This window comes from Vanacampus margaritifer, chromosome 9, assembly GCF_051991255.1.
Source record: "Vanacampus margaritifer isolate UIUO_Vmar chromosome 9, RoL_Vmar_1.0, whole genome shotgun sequence".
Lineage (NCBI taxonomy): Eukaryota > Metazoa > Chordata > Actinopteri > Syngnathiformes > Syngnathidae > Vanacampus > Vanacampus margaritifer.
In genome coordinates, this window is record NC_135440.1 from 18,195,926 (window position 1) to 18,220,545 (window position 24,620).

The following is a 24,620-nucleotide window of genomic DNA, read 5'->3' on the forward strand; positions in this document are numbered from 1 at the left end:
GAGAGCGAGTTGGAAGCACACAAGGGAGGGCAGGAGGGAGGGAGGCGGGTGACTTGTCCACACCGGCCGCCGGTCCGACCAGCCGCACCACCACCGCGCTCCACGTCCTCTGTCGTGCCACCTTGGGTGGATTACACCATTGTTTCCATCCCTAAAGCAGCCCGGGACAAACGAGGGGGTCCGGTCAAAACGATGGCCGTCGCGTTCTGGAACTGGCTGTGACGACAGGAAGTAGTACGCAAATGGCAGCGCGTGATTTGAAGCGTCTGCGTCGGCCCGGGCGCTAGAACAACAGGTAGTACGATTTGGGGCAACTTCGAAATGTTTATTTCACAAATTGAGCTCCAAGTTGACTGTTTGTTTGTGCGCATGCGCAGGACTGACAGGTGTCCGGAGGGCTGCAAGTGATGGATTATGATCAATGTGACGCTCCCCTCGATGACAATTCCATCAAAAGAGGTACAATATTATTTGATCTTTCTTTCTTTCTTTCTTTCTTTCTTTCTTTCTTTCTTTCTTTCTTTCCGCAGAGTATCCATAATTCCCCCTGAGTGTTTAGCACTCTATTTCCATTTGGTACATAGGCCTTCAATGGGGATTTACCTAATTTAATTAATCTACCTCTGATTACCACCACTAGCACGTCACAGTGATAGAAACCAGCAAGTGTATACCAAAACAAAAAATATCCTAGTGCCTGTCCTCATTTAGGGTCACGGTTGAGGCGGAGCCTATCACAGCTGACTTTGGGAGAGAGGCGGGGTACACCCTGTAAATGTTGCCAGCTAATCAAGTCAAGTACAGTTTATTTATATGGTGTCATTTCACAACAGACGTTATCTCAATGCACTTTACACTAAGGCTGAACAATTAATATAATTCATGTTTGGACTTGTTTTGTTGGTTCTTTCCATTTTATTTTTGAGAATTGCATGGTGGGCTCCATCAAATGCTCAAGTGGGCCCTCAGGTAGGAGCTACCCTATACCTGTGGTTTCGCCTCATCTTCATTACCATCCACTTTGAGCCCTCTTCATCCCACTAACACACCTCGTTCCACTCGCTTTGTGTGAGTGGGTTAAAAATGGCCATAATCTGGAGTAATCCGTGGGGATTAGCCCTCATTTTGCTTCTGTTTTTTGCCCAATGGAATTCTATTCTAAAACCTGCTAAAATAAATCAGCATTACCTTGAGGAGAGACTGCTCGTTTCTCTGCCATGGGAACCAAATATGGTGTGAAAACTTGGGGTGGACAGTTTAGTAAACTATTAAAAAATGATGTGATGTAATGATGACGTTAGTTAATGTTCATGCTTTATGGCTATGTACTCCGGTTATGTATTTCTGGACTAAAGTCTTAGAAAAACTTTCCGCTATTTTGGACTGTAGGATACCTTTATCTCCAAACTTGTGTTTGCTAGGTGACCTAACAACAACTGATTTACCACATAAACAATTTCAATCTACACTTGTAGCCCTTACTATCGCAAAAAAAAACAATTCTTGTTAACTGGAAAAATAAACAAACTCTGAATATCGACCAATGGTCTAACCTCCTCATAAATCACATTTTAATGGAAAAAATATCTGCCTCAAATAAAAACAAAATATCAAAATTTATAGAAACATGGTCTACGTAGATAGAATTTTTTAACCTAATTCTGGTTACTTAATTCTGCCTGTTAGCGAGAGCCACCACATCGTGATAACTTACATTGATGTTTCTGCATTTGGCAATTTATTATTATATTATATTATTAGTATGGGATTTTTTTTAATAGGTTTTAGGTGAACTGATGAATACACACACGCTCGCACGCATGCACGCACGCACACACACACGCACATACACATACTCACCCACATACAAAAAAAAAATAATATATATATATATAAAATTTAATAAAAAAGGAGAGCAATGATGACATGTCAAATCGAATGAACAATACTGAACTCTCCATACAAAAAAAAAGAAAAAGTTAATGTCTTTGATGCTTGCTGGAAAAAAAATCTTATGTTATCTGATGAGTGACTCAACTGAAATTGTTTACGTTTCTTTAGGGGTTCCATTCAATTTTAGTAGGGAAATTTTAGAGTTAGATCATAGGTTCTCTTCGATGTATGTGTGGTGAGTGTGGTTCTTCACCTGCTCTATATGAAAAGCACAGTGACGTGATTTAATGAAAGGTGGGGAAGCCATGTGGTTACTATTGTACTCAGAAGAAAGGACCCGTGAATTACATCAATAATCTTTTCTTTTCTTTTTTTACAATTATGGAATGCAGTACATAATCTCAATAGTGCAAGTGCAATTTCTTTTAGCACACACACCACTATGTTTAGAGGTCCTCAGTAGTCTACAGCGTTATGTAACGCCGCATGTGTCACGTTGGACGTCACAGCGGTGGCAAACGGATTGGTCAGCGGCGTTACACATAATGACACGAAGAACAAATTCGTCAAGACTGTCCAAAATGTAGCTACCGTAGAAATGGTGATAAACAGTATCGCTGCGAGCAGGGTTCGAACCTGCGCGGGAAGATCCCATTGGGTTTCAAGCCCAACGCCTTAACCACTCGGCCATCGCAGCAGACAACTTTGCGATCCGTACAATTAGAAACATCTACTAACAATTCTGAACATCCGGGCATTTCAGATTCTTCCCCAAAGCAACGCAATGCAAACGCTTCATTTATGGAAACAAACGGCTGATTGTATTGCTTTTGCCACACAGATTGATATAGTAGTCAAACGACATCTAATCACATTTTAAAATCAAAATAATCCTCAAATTACAACGATCCAAAATCCAATGCTTTACAATGGACGGGTCATTTCATCAAATTGGCCGCTACTTTGACTTCCGGCAGCAACTCCACCCCGCTACACTCCCCCTCCCTTCCCGTGAGTCGTGTGATGCATTCATAAACACTCGGAAATAAGAAAGTTACACAACACAACAGTACCCAACACAAAATAGTTCCTAAACTATTATGTTGTTTTGCAGTGGTACTCCAATTTTTCACATGAAGTTCCGCACCCCAAAAAATAAAGTCCCACTACCAACCACGGCCAGCGTTAAGATACGATACGATACGATACGATATACTTATATTTATAAGATACAGGAGTGTAGTAAACCAAAGTAGTAACAAAACAAAAAGAACACGGTTGTTTCCCTATAGTTGCAAGAAAAAATAATAAGGTCAACATTTTACGTGAAAAACATCAAATTACACACAATCCAATAATATTAAGAGAAAAAAAAACACATTTTACAATAAAGTTGGTATGTTATGGGATGAACACCTGAACGTTTACAGGACTAAAGTTGAAATATTACAAGAAAAAAACACCCAAGAGTAAAAGGGGGGAATGCCACAAGAAATAAAAAATAAAAATATAAAAAAATTATTACAAGATTTAAAAAAAACTAAATGGAAAATTATATAAATATAATACACAAATCGTTAGTATATGACAAACATTTATAATTTATGAGAATAACGTAAAAAATATATAAGCAAACAAGTATGTTATTTATTTTATAGGAAAAAAAGTCAAAATGCAAGTAAAACCTTAAAATTTTAGGGGGAAAATTGTGCTTAAGTGATAATTTAATTGGACTACTTTATATTAAACATAAAAGCTACATAAAAATTGTACTTAAATTTAAAGACAAGCAGTTCTTAAAGATTAAATGCTAATGTATAGAATTTAAAAGACGTGAAAGTGCTTTTAAGTGCTCGCATTGCAAACGTCACAGCTCACCTGTTTTCTAAGTTTGGTCACGTGATGTTGGCAATTTCTATCTTATGTCACTTTATAGCTCACATTTCCTAACTATACTTTTACAAGCTCAGAATCTCCGGTAGGCAGATTTGACTGTTGAATCGAAATGTAAGCCTCAAGTGGGCTGCACATACTGTAAATACACTTACATAATATTCATGTTTTGTGTATTCGTGTTGAATCTCACCATCAAAACAACTTGGACAATTTACAGTGTTGAAATGTTTAGTAAACTAACCGTGTGTCTTTTTCAGGAGCTGTGTCCAAGAAGACTCATTTGAGTAAGTCACAGTGCAACTCAATGTGTGTGTGTCAATGTGCGTGCGTGCGTGCAGGCGCGCGCGTATGTGTGTGTGAGTGTGTGGTAAAGACATTGCTGGTGCTTGTGCTAGATATTTTTGCATGCAATGTGGTTAACGTCTTAGGTAGGGAAGGTATCAATTGCACCTGCTTTAAAATTCACTGAAAATAACGACACGTACGCACACTATGGCGTCGTTGGAGTTGAGCCAATAGCGACATAGCGTGTGCGTACGCTGCACCTGTGCAGTCGGCACCCCCAAAACACACACATCAGCAGAAGCCTTGCTCAACACAGTGATAGCATCTTCAGTGTGTACCAACTTTTTAAGTTGAACATGCTCTGCCGCAACACACCTGGTTATGTAAGACGAGACGCTACATGTAGCGTAGCATCCTTCACCGCACCAACTGTGTCAGCTGGGGCCATGGTTCAAAAAATAATAATTTTATTTATATCGGACAACTTCTGTGCAGCTGCAAAATAAATGATTTTGGGAATTTTTGTGCAAGGTCTTATTGTGCATATCATCCAGGTGCTTGTCATGCTTCCTTTTTAATAACGCTAGCAAATGATGTGTACAGTGAACTTGTGGGATGTTTCCAAACCCACTTGCAATAGTGAAATTCTGCGCCCTCCCACACACTTTAAATACAATTAAAGTTAGTAAAACACACAAAGGGTATTCTTTTAGACCTGTTTGTACTCTCTCAGTCGACCAATTCTCCAAATAAGAGACACAGCATGCTTGCTTCAAGCGGTTCAGTTGAAGTTTACTGTAAAACAGACACATAAAGCAAAAGTCCAAATGAATCATTGTGTATATAAACATAAAAAATGTTCAACCAGACCGAAATACTTTTGTCTAATCAAAGTGTACTAGCTTTTATTGCTAATATGTAATGTGTAATGCCATGGATGGGCTAACGGAAATTAGCATAGACGGCATGATAATTATAAACCTTCAAACAACTTTAACACACAGCAGCAAGACATACAAACTGAGAGCACAACGATACTCAAAGGCAAATCTTGCAACAATAAAAAAAGGACAAAATGTAAGCGGAAAGTGTCATGATTGTCTTTCAAATTTGCTTTGAAACAGTTTGATTTCCCCCCGGCTTGTGTTTAATGCCAAAATGTTTGTAAAATTTTGTTGTTCCCAGCAATATTAAATGAAGCAACCCCCTTCGCTCCGGCTGTTTTACTGGATTTTGACTGATTTCGCAAGGCCCACAGAATATTGTTTTATTGCTATAAAAACATGGAACCAACCAAAAGAAAGATTAGAGCTTCTTCTTTTATCCGGGAAAAACAGTATATTTCTATCTGCTTCCGTTGTGCAGCTTTTAGCATTATAATATAGCTAAGTTGAATCATTTTTCATAAATCTGTTGAAAACACCGGGGAAAAGAGCTTTTTTGCAAAATGGCCCGGGTTGATCTCTTATACTCTGCTGCCACCTGATGGCCGTTTTTTTTGTAATAACTACCATTGCTTTAAGTGTCCTCTTCAGGTCAGAGGCTGCATCAGAGCCTTCTGCATGCTCTCTCTCTCTCTCTGTCTCTCTCTCTTAAAAAAAAGATAAATTTGTGGTTGATTTCACGGTATTGAGTGATAGTCTGTGTTGTATAAAATATATGGCAGGTGCATCAGTGAAATGTTTATTACCTTTCATCATGTGTGTTTAAAAAGTGTTTATTGTTTTGAATTGTTTATTATTAAAAAGGGTTCATTTGTCCTTAAACTTTTATGGTAGTTAATAATGGTTGTTGTTTTTTTTATGTGCTTTATACATAAAGTTGAGTTTAACTACATTTTGTTCTCTCGCATTTGCATTAAGAAGGTAAAAGACATTGGTACATTTTAATGCAATATTATTACTAATGATGAAGAATTTATGTATTTTAGCTGGATTTTAGAAGAGTTGATCCGCCAACACGTCTGTGTAGGGCAGTAGACTATTTTAAGAATGTGTCACTTTTTTCCCCCCAAACATCAATCTGAGTAAAACCGCAACGAAAAAAAAGCATTTGCCAGCGTGAGTGGGGGGTAAAGCTCGGCAACATCAAAGCTTTAAGGAAAAAGCCCTTTTTTAAAAAGATTTGGGGGACAGTCCCATTTCTTTACCTTTGCTCCCTCACACGGGACAAGGATGTGTTCCCCCCCCACACACACACCCTCGCAAATGATGTGCGCTGAGGCCCCCAACGTCGACACAACGCGTCTCACTCAATAGCTGGACAAGGTGGTGCACGTTTGAAGACTTGGGGAGAGGAAAGAAAAGTGAGTTTGTGAAAGTGGGGCAAACGTCTGCGACAAGTGCAGGAGTGAGGATGATGCGAGGTAGGCATCCAATTCTTTTGTAGTTGGCAGCTGTGTGGGTAGGCGGGTGTGAAATGTAAGATTTGATTAAATGTTTAGTACATTGGGTGGATAGTTGATGATTGGATACAATATGACAAAATCATTAGGGATCTGATTTGGCATGGGGGCAGTTTTGAGAAAGCTTTTCATTATCCTGTCGAATCAAACCTCACCAACTGTTTTGGTTTTGGTTATTATAATCACTATATTTTATCTTTTTCTATCTAGCTCTATTTCAAGAATTTATATTCATAAAGGTTGTCGTCCTTTATCGGCATGTTATGCTTTTAGTTTTTATCAACTATATGAATGAACAAAACATGCAAAAATAGTTTATTGGATCAAATGTACTTTATTTTATGTTATTTTTCTCTGAGGTTCTATTTATTTTCAGAATAGCACGGCCCGCCGCGTAAAATTCTCTCGGCCGTAGTTTCCGACCGATTGCTTTAATACTTTTTTCATTTTTTTCTGATTTGTTATATCCAGCAGGCATATACGTGCAGTATTAATGACTTAATTTGAGATTTTCCCTCCCTATTAACGACTTAGCTTAACTCATTCACTGCCATTGACAGCTATAGACGTCAAAAATTCATTACAACTATTTCTATTAGTTAAAAAAAAAAATCCCCATTTTTGTTAATAAGAGTATGAAAACCTAGAACAGATATAAAATTTGTGATTAATCATGAGTTAATTAGTGAAGTCATGCGATTAATTAAGATTACAAATTTTAATCGCCTGATGCCCCTAATTTTTAATAATCTGTTCTAAAAAAAAATATATAGATATATATATTTTTTAAATATATATTTTTAATTTTTAATTATCTTTTTTTTTTAATCGTAATTAATCGCATGACTTCACTAGTTAACTCACGATTAATCACAAATTTGATATCTGTTCTAATACAATAAAAATAATCTAGGTTTTCATAGGTTGTTAACAAGAGTGGGAAAAATGTTAAACGAGGAGAAATAGTTCAAATTAATTTTTTGACGTCTATAGCCGTCAATGGCAGTGAATGAGTTAAACACATCATACGCCGTCCAAATCCAGTTGATATATATTGTTCTTTGCAAATGCTTTAAGCTACATGGCCTTTCACACATATTTCTCTTGTGTAGCTAAATGAGCTAACCAGAATATTTCGAAACATCTTTCAGTATGATGCTACATCACTTCAACCACAATAATAGACATATTGTCAAATGAGTAACTCTCCGACAGGGTCAATGAAAAGTGAGCAGTAATATCTTTGCTAACTCATAATTTGCTATCTCATTAGTCTACACCTAATGTTTTGTCCAGTGTGTGTGCCGTTAACAAGTCGCAGAGGAAATGGTAGTAATATTCCAAAAGGTCAGTATTTAATAATGAGTGATGAAATCAAATTCAAATATCACATCTGAGTGCAGACAGAAGGAAAAATGGCAGTAAGAGAAAATGAATTGTGAATCGGGGGATTCCGGCGTAGATTTGTGTAGTATGTTTATCTGAAAGGGTTTCCTCTGTTGCGTTGCAGCGTCTTTATCAAAGTGTTTACATCAAAGCGCGCAGTCTGGCAGGTGACACATTTCTTCCAAAAATACAGCAAATGATAAACAAAAGTCGAACTGATTCAGACGCGCTTGTGAAGGTCGAGACATTACCGCTTTCCAAATTGATCAAAGTGGAGTGTTGTAGATCGTTTCTGATGTGATCATATCTCTGCATTAGCAAAGGTTAGCTTGGGAGGTTTTCTCATGTTTAATAGAATAGAAAATAAAGCTCATTTTTGTTTTTGCAGTGTACGACAAATTCACTCTTAGAATAGATTACAGTTGCTTTTTTGCCTCTGTAGCATCTAAAGTGAAACTAAAGTGCCATTGTTTGTGTAAAATAAAGCATATTAAAAAAGACAACTAGCGCATAAGAAACACAAAATCATACTTTCAGTTGTTAGTGAATCAAGTCAATTCAAATTGCAGCAAACCCTTACAATAGTATGGGCCACTAAGTTGAATTACTACATATACAATTTCATTTTTAAAAGCAACTTATTGACGTTCCGGAAAAATAAAAAAAAGAAGCTATTCATAAGTATAAACTGAAGTAATAATAAATGCCTATTTATTTAAGGTATTTAAATTATGTGTTGACATTGATCACTTTCTATTGTGTCTATTTCAAAAAATATTTTATAGTAGTTTTTCAAATTAAATCAAAAACATTTCTTTTGATTAATATAAACTGTCTTTCCTACAAATTTTAGAGAATGAAATTTTAGAGAAATATATGATTCAGGATTTATTTTTGTAGTTTGTTAGTTTCCAATATTGTAGCTACAGAATACTTAAAAAAGAAAAAGGACAATATATATATATATATATATATATATATATATATATATATGTGTGTAGAATGGACTGCTAAAATTTCCAATGGCCCCCCACACTCCTGTCTTGAAAAATTGAATACTGTACACATGACAACAAATTAAAACACAAGAAATAAAAACAAAAACAATACTTATGCAACAGTTGAATTAATCTTGCCCGCAATTATTATTATGATTAAACAGACCCTAGTCAGGATATCGTTACTAAAATTAATTTGAATTATTTTTGATTTGTGTATTTAAAAAAAAATCAAATAATACTTGTATCAAATCACTGCACAGAAATCGAAATGCAAATATATTTATATGCATCCAGCCTAAAAAAAAAAAAAAAAAAAAAAAAAGCAGCTTCCAAATTAGCATTTTGCGCTTCATCAAAACAAATTCAATAGCAAACCTGGGAATCACAGATTAAAAAAATTAAAAGAAAAAAGATAATTGAACGGCAGAGTCCCAAAAACTTTCATTGGCTTTACACACACGCATTAACCTGTTGCAGTGTGCTCAAGTAACCTACGTGCGTGTAGTAGGAGGTCAAGGCAAGCTTGGTGCTATTTGCGCCACACCAACTAGCAATGAGCTGACTAGCTAGTGCGGCTGAACACATTGCGGAGTCGCAGTAATCATTGCATCCATGGCAGCGAACTTCTGACAAAAAATCGTTCTCACAAAGGGACTACAAGGAAAGATAGAGTAGTATTGCTAATTGCTAATTGCTAAGCTAACCTACAACAAGCATGTAATTGTTAAGGACCACAATTAAGTACTTGGGTGATCAAGTGCACTTTTCACAGAAGTCTGGCTGTAACCAGGTTCAAATGTATCGTTAGAACAGCAAACTAGGAGGCAGTATTAAGTAGCTCGACTTGGGTGAGAAAATCATACTAGCTATCTGAACTAGTTAGCAGAACTGGAAACCAGAAATCAATTAATTAAAACTACGGCGCACGTGAACAAGGAGAAGAGGCCCATAATAATATATATAGATCCGTAATGTTGTTGGTTTTTTTTACTTCAATTGAGTCCTGAATTTTGATTTTGACTGCACAATAAATGTTCTCAAATTTACATTAGAGTGGATCTTATCCTTTTTTTTCATTTTTCTTTCTTCTTTTTTTATTTTTTTTTAAATCAATTTAGCTTTGCTAAAAGTCGTCCCATTTAGAAATACTCAGTTTAAATTTTACTCAGTTTGAAATTGCCCCACTGAAAATGTTTCTAGACAAGAAAACACAGTTTGCTGCTATGCACAATGTGAATAAAGGAAAAAAAGAAGAAAGAAAAAAAGAAAACTTATTGTTCATTTGTTTTATTGCCGTCATTTTATTGTTTAATAAAACCCTTGTGATTAACCTGCAGAAAATTGCTCCTCACAATTAGAAATTTGTTCCCCAAATGAAGTCATTGCCAAAAACTGCTTTATGTGCGCGTGTATTATATACATATATTGTACATGTTTGCGTGTGGGTGAATTTCTTTCTTTTCTTTCTTTTTTTTTTTTTTTAAATCCTCTTACCGAAGACAAACTTCCGTCACAGGAAAGTTGAGGTTTTTCTTGTCCATTTACAGTGTGTCGCACAGACTGCTGACAGGTGATTTCTGTCTGAAGCAGATCTGTTTCGCCCACCCAACCCGATGCCCCTCAACCCCCCCCCCCCCCCACCCCCTGCATGCAAGCACACACACACGCAAACCCCAGAGAGTTGTGCAAAAATTGTGAGCGTGATATAATCTAGATTTCAGTTCCTTCCTTCTGTTCATATTCTATGAAGAAACTACCCTGCTTAAGGAAGAAACAATGCAGGTTAAAAAAAGAAAAGAAAATATGCATACATATATATCCCTAAACATGATTAGTAATTTATCACTGGCTGTTCACACACACACACATACACAACTTGAGCAGTATCTCTGTTCAGCATCATTTGTTCAGCACCATTCAAACTGCCAAAACGAAAATGTAAGTGCATAATTGATTAAATACTTAAAAAAATTAATAATAATATTTTTTTATTTACTTGAGATAATCTGATTCGTTTACATTACCTTTATCAGATACTGTAAATAAATAAAAAATCAGTTCTGTATTGCCGTAGAAAGTTGCTGGAAGACTATTCGTCCGGTGCATGGTTGCGAATGTGTGAACAGAGAAAGGTTGCGGGTCATGGTGGATTTCCTGTTGTTTTGAGGTTGACAATCACAAGTGAAATTGCATAAAAACAGAAGCCACTGATGGAGACCATTCTTTCCTTCTCTTGGCTCGTCCTGCACCTCCCAACATGAATTGCCACCACTCTGCAATTTCTTTGGTTTTTGTTTACCTGAGGTACAGTGTAGGGCAACAAATGCCAGATTATTTTTGTTGCTATGTTTTAAAAGATTATATTGTAATCTAAGGTGTATTAAGAGTGAATTTGTCTGAAATTAATAGGGGAAGTCAACCCCCCCCCCCCAAAAAAAAAAAATTCTTTTTTAGTCTTAATATGGTATTCTGGTTAATATTGCGTTAGTGGAATACGAGTTAAGCAACAAAATCCAGCAGTTTTTATCAATATCAGAAGGCGGCCATTTTGCCACTTGCTGCCGAGTGAAAAGGACATCACAGTTGCTCAGGTCTCAGGTAACAACCAATCCCACCTCAGCTTCAGGAACTAGATGAGCTGTGATTGGTCTTTGCCTGAGCCCTGAGCAACTGTGATGTCATCTTCAGTCGACAGCAGGTGGCAAAATGGCCGCCCCCTGAGATAGATAAAAAACGGCTGGATTTTGCTTCAAAACTCATATTCCACATAAGTAATATTCATCAGAATGTCATGTTTAGACTGGTGAGGTCACATATAACATATTATTGTCAAGAAATGTTTAAGATTGCCTTCCCCTTTAAATGTGTTCAAAACTGTTAAAAGCCTCGTGTAGTCATGGCAACTAATGTGAGGGAAGCCATTTTAGACTAAAAAAGAATAACTTTTCCATATTTTTAAGCGAAGTTTCTAATCCAATTGTTTTTTTTTTGGGTGCTAGTCCGAGCTCTAATTTTAATGTACAGTACAAGTCGCACCCCTTGTAGAATTTGCTGGACCAACCAAACTGTTAAAAAAAAAAGTGCAATATTTTGTCCCCCCAAAAAAGTAAATAGTCTGAGGAATTGCCGTGAAAATCCTAAAACATTCAACAAACAAATGCTCATATTAAATACTAAAATATATATTTTTTAAATTGAATCGAATTAGATCAAGTATTTTCCTAAATTTAGTCCGGCACTCAGAGAGAGGACTTTTAAAAAAATGCACGCCTGATAAGTGAAAAGAATCTTTGACGTGATCTGGTTGCAGGGTTGTCCTCTGTTGATGCCTTGGGGTGCTAAGTGTGGCACCAGGAAAGAAGGGCACACACTGACACACTAACACGTAGACAACCTGACACAGTTTGACGCAGCCAGAAGACAAATCAACAGAGATGTCAATCCGAATAGATTAAAAAAAGGAGGTGGGGGGTGGGGGGGTGATTTAGTGTCAGACAAATCTGCACGCTTTGTTTCCTGTTGTATCATCACTGGCACCCTCAATACATGACATCAGTGTTGCAAAGACAAGAGAAGGATGAACTTTTCCCACATTTCCTCGTGTAAAGCAACATAAATGACCCAGATGAAAAGGAGCTAATTGAGGTCAGGAGCGTTTAAAAAATTTTTTTTTGGGGGGGGGGGCATTACTGGTAATGATGGAGCATAGAGAGCATTACTGGCAGCCATGTCCTTTATGAGCGAGACAGAGAAGGATTTGGCTGAGAAAGTCACGACATGAGAATCCAGTCAACCACTTGAAAAGATTTTGAGGTTTCACACCTCCACACTCGTCGCCGCTCTCCATTTGTACAAATTCCACCTCCACACAAGACACACGCTTCTATTTGTTGGCATTTTCTTCATTTTTGTCTTTATTAGTGGCAGCTTGATGGAAACTAGCTTCTCCTTTCACATCGCTTGATCTTCAGGGGGAAGTACGTTGCCCGTTATCAGAGTGCAAATCCAACTTTGAACTTTGGAACAAAAAAACAGTTCATAATGTCACATTAATACCAAAACATACATCGTAACTGTTTACTTTGACATTTTATTTATTTTATTTCCAAGCTGTAATTAAGGGGGGAAAATGGGTGGTTTACCCCCAAAAATTTATTAATTTGATGTATTTTTGGTTCACTCCACAATTATAAATATATATTTAAATTTTTGTGTGATTTAGTGTGTGTTATAAAAACTAGGGATGTGCCAAAAAATCAATTCTCATAAGAATCGTGATTCTCATTTAGTACGATTCAGAATCAGTTTTAAATGTCCCAAAATTGATTTTATTTAAATTATTTTATACTGTCTTTCCTTTGTTTGTGTGTGCCTTTATTGGGAGCGCTGTTCATGTCGTACCCGATTCAGCCACTGAGGGGCAGTGTGGTTTCACGCGGTCTGATACACTGTTAAGTTGTAGCCACATTAGAGAGTAGAAGGAAAAAGTCACGATCAAGTCATTCCATTAGAAGTTGTTTTTTTGCAACGTGGAGCCGTTCTTTTGAGTGATAAAAGTGCGGCGAGTAGCGCACTAATTAGCATTAGCGAGTCAGACTGGAGTAGATCATTACGATTCCTTGAACATCTATAAATTGAAGCAAAAATCATTGTCAATCAAATCATATATATAAATAAATAAATTGTTCTTAATAGAAAATTGATTCTGAATCAAATCGCACAACCAAAAATCGGAATCGAATCGTGAGACATTCAAAGATTCCCACCCCTAATAAAAACCTCATTATAATTGATTTTTATAAAACACAAAAATCACACAATTAAATTCATAAACTTGTCAGTAGGGTGGGGGCTTTAGGACCCAGATGCGGGAAGGCAGAGCAAGGAGGCAGAGGTGCAGTCCAAAAAGAGGTTTTCATTTCTAATCAAAAAACTAACTTCAAAGTGCAAAATAAACGGAACTAACAAAACATGAAACTAAACATGGCAAAACAACTTAGGCAAAACTAACAGCATGACATGGATCCTGATAAGGCAAAAAAAAAAGGTCAGCGTGACGTGGCGAATGACTTACGACAGTGGCAACAATGAACCGACACAGACAGGGGGGAGACAACCGACTAAATACACCAACACTAATGACATAACAAGACACACCTGGCTGAGGGCACTGATTGGATGACACATGTGGGTAATGGGGAAAGGTGGACACAATCAGGGATCAAGAGGGAACGAGAGGAGTCAGACTTTTCACAATAAAACAGGAAATGACAAGACAAGGGGAAAACACAAGGAAAACAGAAGCTAAACATGACAGGGAGTAAACAAGACTGAAAATAAACATGACAAAACTGTACCCAAAATGCATTTATTACTAGAGCTTCCTTTATAAAATCACACATTAGCATGCAAAATTCTGACATGGTGTTTCAATTTAATTTGCATTTTTATATGATTGCACATGGGTTGAACTTTCAAGATTTTGATTAGTTGGAAGATTTGGGAAAGGCTAATCAAATCCATTAGAGTTGTACCAAAACCTTTTCAAATGTTTTTTTCTGCATTCTCATAGCACCTGATTGATTTTTAATTGTCCTATTGATGCTGTACTAAAGTATGCTAACAAAAACATTTTGTGTCATTTCAGCTCAGATTGAAGTTATCCCTTGCAAGATCTGCGGTGATAAATCCTCTGGAGTGCATTATGGAGTCATTACATGCGAAGGCTGCAAGGTGAGACAGACAGACAGAGACGTTCTTGTCAATTAGTGGTTAATAAATGACATTTACTGTAAATCTTTATCCTTTGTGGATTTTGATCATAGAATGTCCTTGCCTTTTATTAAGAAACACAGGAACTATTTTAAATTGTGAAAATATATTAACATTATGTCTAAGACTAAAATGTCTTGTGTAAAACACATATTACAACCCGGATTTGATTCAACAACGCTAACCCTTCTTCCTCTGTTGCCAAACTCTTCATGCTTCAGGGATTTTTCCGGCGTAGCCAGCTGCCCACGGTCTCTTACTCCTGTTCCAGGCAGAGTAACTGTACCATCGACCGGTCCAGCCGCAATCGTTGTCAACACTGTCGTCTGCAGAAGTGCTTGGCCCAGGGCATGAGCAGAGACGGTGAGACCCCCAAACACACTTTTGCAGACCCAAAATATGACAAAGGTTTTTTTTTTTCTTTACAGTGTGTGTGTGTGTGTGTGTGTGTGGTCTTGTTTTTTTTTACATAGTGGGGCCAACATTTTGGGATTTCACAGAGTTGTGGGGCCCACCCGTCTATGGGTGGCCATTTTGCTGGGCCCCACAAGTTTAGACCTCTTTTTGAGGGTCAAGACTTGGTTTAGAGCTTGGGTTATGGTTGAGGTTAGGTTAAGGAATAGGGGTAGGCAATCATTTTTGATGGTGTGGGTTAGGGGGAGGGGCTAGGAAATGTATTATGTCAATGAGATGGCCCCACAACAATAGTAAAACAAAATTAGGGTTAGTAGTGTGTGTGTGTGTGTGGTCTTGTTTTTGTTCCATAGTGGGGCCAACATTTCGGGATTTCACAGAGTTGTGGGGCCCACCCGTCTATGTGGGGCCATTTTGCTAGGCCCCACAAGTTTAGACCTCTTTTTGAGGGTCAAGACTTGGTTTTAAAGCTTGGGTTTGAATTGGGTTATGGTTGAGGTTAGGGAAAGGAATAGGGGTAGGCAAACATTTTTGATGGTGTGGGTTAGGGGGAGGGGCTAGGAAATGCATTATGTCAATGAGATGGCTCCACAATGTCGGTAAAACAAACGTAGGGTTAGTAGTGTGTGTGTGTGTGTGTGTGTGTGTGATCTTGTTTTTGTTACATAGTGGGGCCAACATTTCAGGATTTCACAGAGTTGTGGGGCCCACCCGTCTATGTGGGGCCATTTTGCTGGGCCCCACAAGTTTAGACCTCTTTCTGAGGGTCAAGACTTGGTTTTAGAGCTTGGGTTAGAATTGGTGTGTGTGTGTGCGCACGCGCGTGTGTGTGTTAAAGTAGCAGTTATTTGAAGGTGAGTAATTACCAAAATATCTATGCTAATTTTGTTGCTATGTGTTAGCATTAAGCTAGTAATGTTTCCCTTATTGTGCAGTTGTAAGAAATACTTTCAAAAGTATGTTTTAAATAGGGAGGCTAAAACTATATTTTCAACAAATATTTGGTCTCTCTTTATCAGGGTTTGCATCTTTAACGCACCCCCCCGCAATAAACGGTAGTACTGTAAATGTGTTTTACATGAGTATAATATTTCGGTCCCATTCAGCTGTGAAATTTGGCCGGATGTCCAAGCGCCAGCGGGACTCTCTCATCGCTGAGGTGGAGCGGCACCGACAGCAGCAGCAGCAGCAGCAACAGCAGCAGTTCCAAGTGGACGCCCAGTCAGGCTCGTCCTACCACCCCAAGGAACGCCAAGACCGCTCCCCGCAGCTCCTCCAGCCCATGACGTCAGGCTACCCCTACATCAGCGAGTCTGAGCTGCTGTCCTTCACTTCTGATATTCACTCCTACCGGCTGTGCTCCCCCAACCAGCCACAAGTGTCCGATATGATCTACAGAAGCTCTGGCGTCTCGCCCTCGTCCAGAGCACCCATGAGGGTGGACACCAGTGGACACGCTGATATTAGAGGTGATCCCTCCATTCTATTGTTTGTTAATGTTTTCCATTGTTTTGTTCTTTATCATCCATTGTTTTTCTACTCCCCTAATCACCATATATGGATTTTTATTTAGTGGACAGTTTGTTGAGTTTAAGCGTCTACCTTCTCTCATCTCCACATTAGGATTGGAATCCAGACAGTCCTCACATGACCCGATGGCGATTCATCCTTATAATCCACCAGAGGATCCTCACGGGACCTATCCTCACTCTCTGCGTCATATAGGTGAACTCAAATGACAGATGGTGGGAATTTTCTCTAGCTCAGGGATTGTCAACCTTTTTGAGCTCAGGGTCCTATTTCTCCTGTGTAGTGGTCTGGGGCACTTCAGATATATGCTGTAACTCTGGTTTGATTGGTAAGTGTCAACTTCACATGGTACCGTGGCCGAGCAGTTAAAGACGCTCTCTTCGGAGGTGTGGGTTCAAATCCCAGCACTGCCAATACTTTTTTTTCTCCTCTCATGATTAATATACTATCAAAATGAAATCAATCATCTCACAGTATAACAAGTAAAAAAAAACATGTTAAGTGTCAAGTGAGGCTTATTAAAGCAGACATACAGTCAAGTCATCTTTATGCATATTTAGCGCTTAACTAATGAATAGCTTTTACTATAGCAGGGGAAAAAAGACGCTCTAAAATACCAGATGAAGAAAAAAAACATATTTAACCCTGGAGAACCCAATAACCCTTTTCTTCTTTGGAAAATTATGAATTATACATTAAATGACTGCTATAAGTTCACTGAACACCAAAATATATGTTTTTCCAATGTTTTTTTCAATTTATTCCCTAATTTAGGATTAGGGCGAAATTTGACTCTTTTGGATTTAGGGGTATCATTTCGAAAAATCTGAATAACAAAAACTGTCAGTAAACTATTTAGAATTTAATTCAAATACACAGCTACACTGAACAAATATTTTTTTTGTTTTATTTGTTGCATTTTAGCCATCTTGTCACCACCACTCTGGCTCATGTAAGTGCAATATTCATCCACTAGATAGCCCCATGCAGGGGTCAGAAGTGGCACTCTGGACTTTTGAAGTTAAATTTGTAAAAATAAAAATAAAAGGTCTTTGTTATTTGAGTAGCAGAATTTATAGGGGCCAAATTTGACCCTGTGGGTTCTCCAGGGTAATAAATAAATAAAATGATACTTCAAGAAAGTGAATGAAAGCGAAGTAAAGTGTAACAGAAAATAACAGCCTCGTGATATGCAAATTTGAAAATTGCTACAGCAATATTCATGCTTGCTCGACAAGCCGTTTGTGCTTCTGCAGCCTATTCTCTCAAAATATTATTGGATGCGTTGTTCTATAATGCCAAATGAAATCAGCATTGTATATTTTGTTTGGGAAGATTTAGCATAATTTTTCCTTTTTAACAACATAAACCTAACTTTCTGATTTACGGTGTGAAGCTTTATTGCATCTGCACCTCCCACGGATAACAGTACATAATCAGTTATATTTCTCATGTGTAACCTATGCGGCCCGCAAAACTGACCACTATGGTTAAAAATCACTGCTCAAGGCGATATTACCCGTACCATCTTTCTGATTGTTTTTTCCTATTTTCTTAGATGAGCTGTGTGACAGCATCGTGCGCTCCAACAAAGACACCTGTCAGTACCGAGCAGAGGAGCTGCAGGCGCTTAAGTGGAAAATGTTCAGCAGGGAGGAGATCCAAGCGTATCACAGCAAAGTAACTATCACTCACTGCCTACCATCTTGTTGCGTTGGCGTGAGGGGCTCTCTCGGCACGAGACGCTGCCTTTCAAAATACTAGAGGCCACGGCTACTGTTCTGTTTGATCAACCAAACAGGAAACTGCAAAAAACATGCATTTTAAAATGTCCCCCTCCTTTTTTTCCTCTCGCAGTTGCTTAAAACTAGCATGACATTCAACTTCACCAAAGCCCTACAATTAATGTAGGCTAAAACAAAAGTGGGTCACCATAGTGGTGCTTGCCCGCTTGTTTGTGAGCTATCAGGCCAATTTCTTGGTTCACCGGGGATGGCTAAAACGTTACTAATAGCTACGTAATTCCTAAACGGAATCCTACTAACTACCTGACTCTTTCAATACACCCTACCTTATTAACTTGCACTGCTACCTACCTACCTACCTACCAAAAACAAACCTCCAACCTTCAGCTTTGTTTGGCAATCACAGCATTACATAAAACTACCTTATTAACTTCTAGTTGTTGTCTACCTACCTACCTACCTAACTAACTAACTAACTAGACACAAAGGTCAATCAGTACAACCTACCTTGTGTGGTACATAGAATAAAATGAATAAAAATATCTTTCGTAGTTTTTGCAGAATCTTTAACTGACTAACAATCAATACAAATGACCTTGCTCCAAACAACATAAAACGACCTTACCTACCAAATTACCTTACTAACTTTGCAGCAATCACAAAGCAACCTAAAACTGTTTTGTGGAATCTAACTAACTAACTGACTGACTGACTGACTGACTGACTGACTAACTAACTAAGTAACTAACTAACACAAAGGGTATCAGGAAAACCTACCTTGTGCAGAACAGCATAAAACAAACTAGGTTTTATTCCTTACTTCTCTTAAGTCAAATTCTCAACCTAACATAAAACTAACTTACTGATTTCTACTACCCATCTTCTTTCCTACCTACATATCTACCTACCTGCCTACCAAAGTATCTAACTAACTAACTAACTAACTAACTAACTAACTAACTAACTAACTAACTAACTAACTAACTAACTAACTAACTAACTAACTAACTAACTAACTAACTAAATATTACCAGTTTACTTACCCACTGAAATGAAATAACTTTGTGGAGATCACGTCAACATGAAATCTATATTTCTTTCTTTCTTTCTACTTGTACTACTACTTGTGTCTACCACTTAACTGTGAAAATGATTCTTGTATTTAACTAACTAACACAAAGGGTATCAGGACAACCTACGTTGTGCAGAACAGCATAAAACAAACTTGGTTTTATTCCTTACTTCTCTAAGTCTAAATCTCAACCTAACATAAAACTAACTTGATTGACCTGATTTTTACTACCCATCTTCTTTCCTACCTACATATCTACCTACCTGCCTACCAAAGTATCTAACTAACTATTACCAATTTACTTACCCAATGAAATGAAATAACTTTGTGGAGATCACGTTGACATGAAATCTATATTTCTTTCTTTCTACTTGTACTACTACTTGTATCTACCTCTTAACTGTGAAAAATATTCTTGTATTTAACTAACTAGCTGCCTAATGCACAATGAAGAATGATCACTTTTTTTTTTTTTTTACAAAATTTCTTCAGCTATGGAGGGAATAAATGATCTATAATTTGGTTAATTTAGTTTTTCAAATTGCTCATTAATTGCCCGAAATAGATTGCCTAGTCTGAATGTAAGCATATCAAGACAGTCAAACTTTAAAAAAATTAAAAGAAGAAAAAAATAAAACTCAGCCTGTTATTATGTCCATGGCCTGGACTTAATATTAATCAAACTTGTTGACTTCAGTCAGTGGATGAGATGTGGCAGCACTGTGCCATCCGGCTGACTGATGCCGTGCAGTACGTGGTGGAGTTTGCAAAACACATCCCGGGATTCCGTCTGCTCAGTCAAAACGACCAGATCGCCCTTCTCAAAACTGGTGAGGTCGCTTTCCCTTCACATCACTTGAAGTCTGAATATGGCCCGATGAGTCTTCCTTTTTGCCTTCAGGTTCTATGGAGGTCGTTCTGGTGAGGATGAGTCGCTTCTTCAACACAGAGAACAACACCGTCTTCTTTGATGGCAAATTTGCAGGAACTGAAGTCTTCAAGTCTTTGGGTGAGACCTCTTTCTTCTACGCCGACACGCTTCTGAAATCTTTGGGCTATGGATGACACGCCGACGCTTTTCTCTTGCAGTGTGTGGCGACTTAATAGCGGCGGTGTTCGACTTTGCTCACAGCATGTGTGCTTTAAAGCTCACCGATCAGCAGGTGGCTCTCTTCAGTGCGCTGGTCTTGATTAATGCAGGTAGGATCACTCACTCATCCAGTTTTGAGACTTTGATTGATACTGTTAAATTGGTATTACTTTAGCAATATTATTATTATAGCATATATAACAACCACAGTTGAGCATTACATTAGATTTTGATGATTATGGCCCCAGGTTGCCCCCATGTGGTTGTTTTTTTGTCAAATTGACACTTTGCAACTGTTGAGATTCTTCTGCTTAGATTTAGTCATAACTGTTTTGATTTACTTATTTCCTCAGTAGAACTTTTATCTTTGGATGTGTCTTTGTAAGTGCTGTCACAATTTCTGCTCATGTCATCATGTCTAAAGGACCTCGTCTGTTTCCACATCAATGGGCCAGTATCCGGGGTTGAACTCAATGTGTATTGGATGATATGCTGTAAAAGTGTAAAAAGTCTTATCTACTTCCGGCTGTCGTCATGTGTATTGAACTCAGGGCTGGGGGCTGTTTTTTCTGAGGTCTTTTCAAGATAGTATAAGAATGCTGGGAGTCCGCTGAAAAAGACACACTGGCGAGGAGCAGCTGTGCTTTTGTAAACCCGCTCGTGTCCAGAATATTCTGTAAAATAAATCCTTCGAAGGACCTGTTCACCGATCTCCAGTCTGTATTCAGAAAATCAACATTCTCTCAACCCGAACAACAACGAACGCGCGGAAGACAAAGAGTGTCATTCCAACACAACAAACAACACCAACACTGGGGTTGACTTGATGATATATGATATGACTTACTAGTTTATTTCTGTGTAGATCGTCCATGTTTGGAAGACAGAGGCAGGGTGCAGCGAGTCCAAAGAAGCGTGGAGTTAGGTCTCACGCACATTCTACGCAGAGACAATCGGGACAGTCTAATGCACAAGGTACGCTCAAAAGTGGCAAAAGTGTAAAATGTTATTTTAATGATTTTATTTTTTTCAATGCAGTTGTACCAGAGGATGTCCGTGTTGCGTTCGCTGTGCTGTCTGCACTCAGAGAAGCTGCGCTGGTTCAGTCAGCGCTACCCGCTCACCGCCCACTCGCTTTTCCCTCCGCTCTACAAGGAGCTGTTTGCTTCAGAGGCAGAATTGACGCTGCTGCCGGGGGCCACACACTGATGACGCCCAACACCACACACATATGCATGCGTACACGCACATACATGCACATCTAATGGGATCCAATACAATCGCTGTATCAAAAACTATGCAAATACAGTAAGTGGCTCAGGGTACACCCTGGACTGGTCGACAGCCAATCGTATGCAACCAGGACTAAATTTAGCCCCTCCCCATTAGAGCTGGGAAGTATCAGTCAAACATTCTACACCGGTTGCTACTTTACTTTACTTTGGCACCATTTTGTGGCATCTTAGGGCGTTACACAGAAAGAGCAGAAAACAGCAAATATGGATAGATTTCACAACAGAAAAAAAACTATCATACAATTCATGTCAAGATAAAGTGAAGTTGTGAAATTTCCACATACTTTAATGTACCTTAAGACCATCTTTAGCACTGCGCAACATGCGCTAAGTCTCCCCACTCATCTCTGAGATGTTTATGTGCCTCTGTATGTGCTGCTGTTTTGGTTAGCAACCCATTCCTAATGGGCTCAGCAGTTACGTATTTGCATGTTGTGAACAATTGTATCGCAATAATTATAATTACAGTTACGCTTTTGTCTGATTGGGAAAGGAAGGTCCATAGACTTTTCATTGTTCATGGACCATGATGGTAACTACTAGAAATACCGTACATTTTTACACCAATGGAAACTTATATAGTAGGCTACACATTGTATAGAGTATATTAAAGCCCGACTGATAAAGAGTTTTTTAGGCGGATGCCAATTCCGATATTTTGTAGAATAAAATTGCAATAACTGATTAATGGGCCAATTAATATTAAAATTATATAATGAGTAAAATAACTCTCTTTTTTTTTGGTCCCTTAACCAGACGATTTTTTTTTAGGTGGGTAATGTTTCAATCTCATTATCCATGTCTTATGGTGTACGTAATGTGTTAATGTGTAAATAAAAAAATTAAAAGAGCTAGTTCCGATTTATCGATTGGGCCCTACAGTATATAAGCATGCATGATAAAAAAAATAAATAAAAAAAATACCTATCAAACAATGGCAATAAAATCTAAGCATTACTATTATTTTAGTACAAAGCAAACGACATATGTATTGGATCTCATAAAGTTGTCTGGGTGTATATTTTTTTTGACAGAATCTATTTTTATATTGTGAAATAAATAATAACAGTCGCCATAGCTTGAAAGAACACATTACTCAGATTCTGTATTTTCATATCTAAAACTATTTTTTAATTATTCTAGAATTTCTTTCTTGGTAATGTTATTTCTGAATACTTCTATGCATGTTGTCATTTTGTGTCGGCTTGCAGTATTATGTGATCCAGTTACAAGCACTGTAGGGCTTTGACAAACTTGACTTGAAACTATTTTGTCTTTTACAGCCCTTCCATCACAATCACGCAGCATATTCAACATGGTGCTCAGAATGTTATGAAGCGGAATGATTATTGCAAATATGTCACATGAACTTGAACTGAATGTTTATTGTGTTGAAGACAAAGCTTAAGCCTTTTGGCATTCAATGTAGAATAATACAGCATTTGGTCTTTCAACACGGAGCGAGCAAATGCTGACACTGCAAGCGCGAGGAAATGTGTCAACCACTTCTCTGTTTCGAAGGTGTCTATATAAAAATGTCGGAACTGTTGATACAAGGACGACTAGAAAGCTCTTACGGCCCTTCAAGTTTTCAAAACTGTGGACAACTATTCAGTATTGGTTGGCGGCTTAGCTCTGACTATCACAGACTTTGCATTGGATTTAACAAAAGATGTACTGTGTGAGTGGTCTCTGCAAATGTTGTCATGTAGACAAAACAAAGGCTGCATGGCCAATTGAAAGCGATGTTTAAAAAAAAGAAAAAAAAAGACTGTGAGTCACTAGGCTATGATTAAGAAGAGCATGACATATCACGCAGCTGCTGTTTATTTGCAATAAGCATTTTTTTTAAACAAATGATTGTGGCGTTACGTTGGCAACTAATACAGCTGAGCACTTTCTCGTGCCGTGTTCTATTTCTCCAAATACGAAGGGGGACTATTGTTTAAAATAACATTTAATGTGCTTTATTGGTTTAAGTTTTTCGTTCTCGTTCTGTGGAAATGTTGCTGTTGAGAATTTGTGTTATAATGAACAATACAAATAAATCCATAAATCAACAAATGGAATAAGCAACTTATTGCAGTGTGAAGCAATTGACTCAGCTACACAAATCAAATGCTTGTTGTATATAGTAGATATAAAGTCTACACACCCCTGTTCAAATGCAAGTTTCTGTGAGACCAAGATAAAACATAAAAAAAACACATTATTTTTTAAAATCATTCCACTATTGATTTGACCTATTACCTGGATAACTCAATTGAATTATTATTATTTTTTAATCCAATAAGGGAAGTAAAAATAAACAACTGCAATAGTGCTTGCAAAAGTGTGCACACCCTCATAATTGGGATATGGCTGTGTTCAGAATTAATCACATTCACGCTCATATTAAATTGGAGTCAGCACACACCTATTTATGAGTGACTCTGACTTACCCCAAACACATTTCAGATTTTCTAGTAGGATTTCCTGACTTTCTTTTTTTGCTTTACAGCAATCACCTGAAGGTTTTGCGCTAACTGCTTAGATTTCTATTCAGTTTGTGAAGTGTATGATTAAACAAAAATAAAGTAAAACTACTCACTCTTTGAAAACGCAACTCACACACTTAATGGAAAGAGAAAGTGTTTACAATGATACGGTCATCTCGTGGCGTTTTTTTCTCTATAAATAAGTGGTTTTTTTTCGTTAGCATCGGCTTCACGCTTCTTCACTTTTACTGTTTCTGAGCTGAAGTCTCACAGTATTCATCAAGGTTTTTAAGACCATGCCGATGTGTATTTTGTTGCTTGCATTTGATTTTGTAATGAGCTGATTCTACAGCATTTTTT

The 24,620-nt window shown here is 37.8% G+C and overlaps 1 protein-coding gene and 1 non-coding gene across 3 annotated transcripts; one reads left to right on the plus strand and one right to left on the minus strand.

Moving 5' to 3' along the window:
* The first annotated feature begins 5 nt into the window (after positions 1–5).
* rorc (RAR-related orphan receptor C) lies at positions 6–23,915 on the plus strand. 2 transcript variants are annotated; one of them, XM_077576341.1, is made up of 14 exons: positions 6–295; positions 378–459; positions 4,047–4,073; positions 14,513–14,598; positions 14,859–15,000; positions 16,158–16,520; positions 16,675–16,776; positions 16,865–16,909; positions 18,140–18,261; positions 20,096–20,228; positions 20,300–20,407; positions 20,488–20,598; positions 21,354–21,463; positions 21,527–23,915. In XM_077576341.1, exons 2-14 carry the CDS (start codon positions 408–410, stop codon positions 21,695–21,697), a joined length of 1,572 nt encoding a protein of 523 aa, XP_077432467.1. In that variant the 5' UTR covers positions 6–295; positions 378–407; the 3' UTR covers positions 21,698–23,915. The 2 variants fall into 2 exon arrangements, with proteins under 2 accessions (XP_077432467.1, XP_077432468.1); XM_077576342.1 differs by lacking the exon at positions 16,865–16,909.
* On the minus strand, positions 2,509–2,590 carry trnas-uga (transfer RNA serine (anticodon UGA)). The gene has a single exon. It is a non-coding gene; the product is annotated as a tRNA-Ser (tRNA).
* Positions 23,916–24,620: the final 705 nt, after the last annotated feature.

What these genes read in the sequence shown, in the direction of transcription:
- rorc (XM_077576341.1), top strand. Translation starts at nt 408, where the DNA reads ATGGATTATGATCAATGTGACGCTCCCCTCGATGACAATTCCATCAAA. An exon ending in TGGACACGCTGATATTAGAG is followed by an intron (nt 16,521 to 16,674) that starts GTGATCCCTCCA and finishes TCTCCACATTAG; the next exon opens with GATTGGAATCCAGACAGTCC. An exon ending in GCTGGTCTTGATTAATGCAG is followed by an intron (nt 20,599 to 21,353) that starts GTAGGATCACTC and finishes ATTTCTGTGTAG; the next exon opens with ATCGTCCATGTTTGGAAGAC.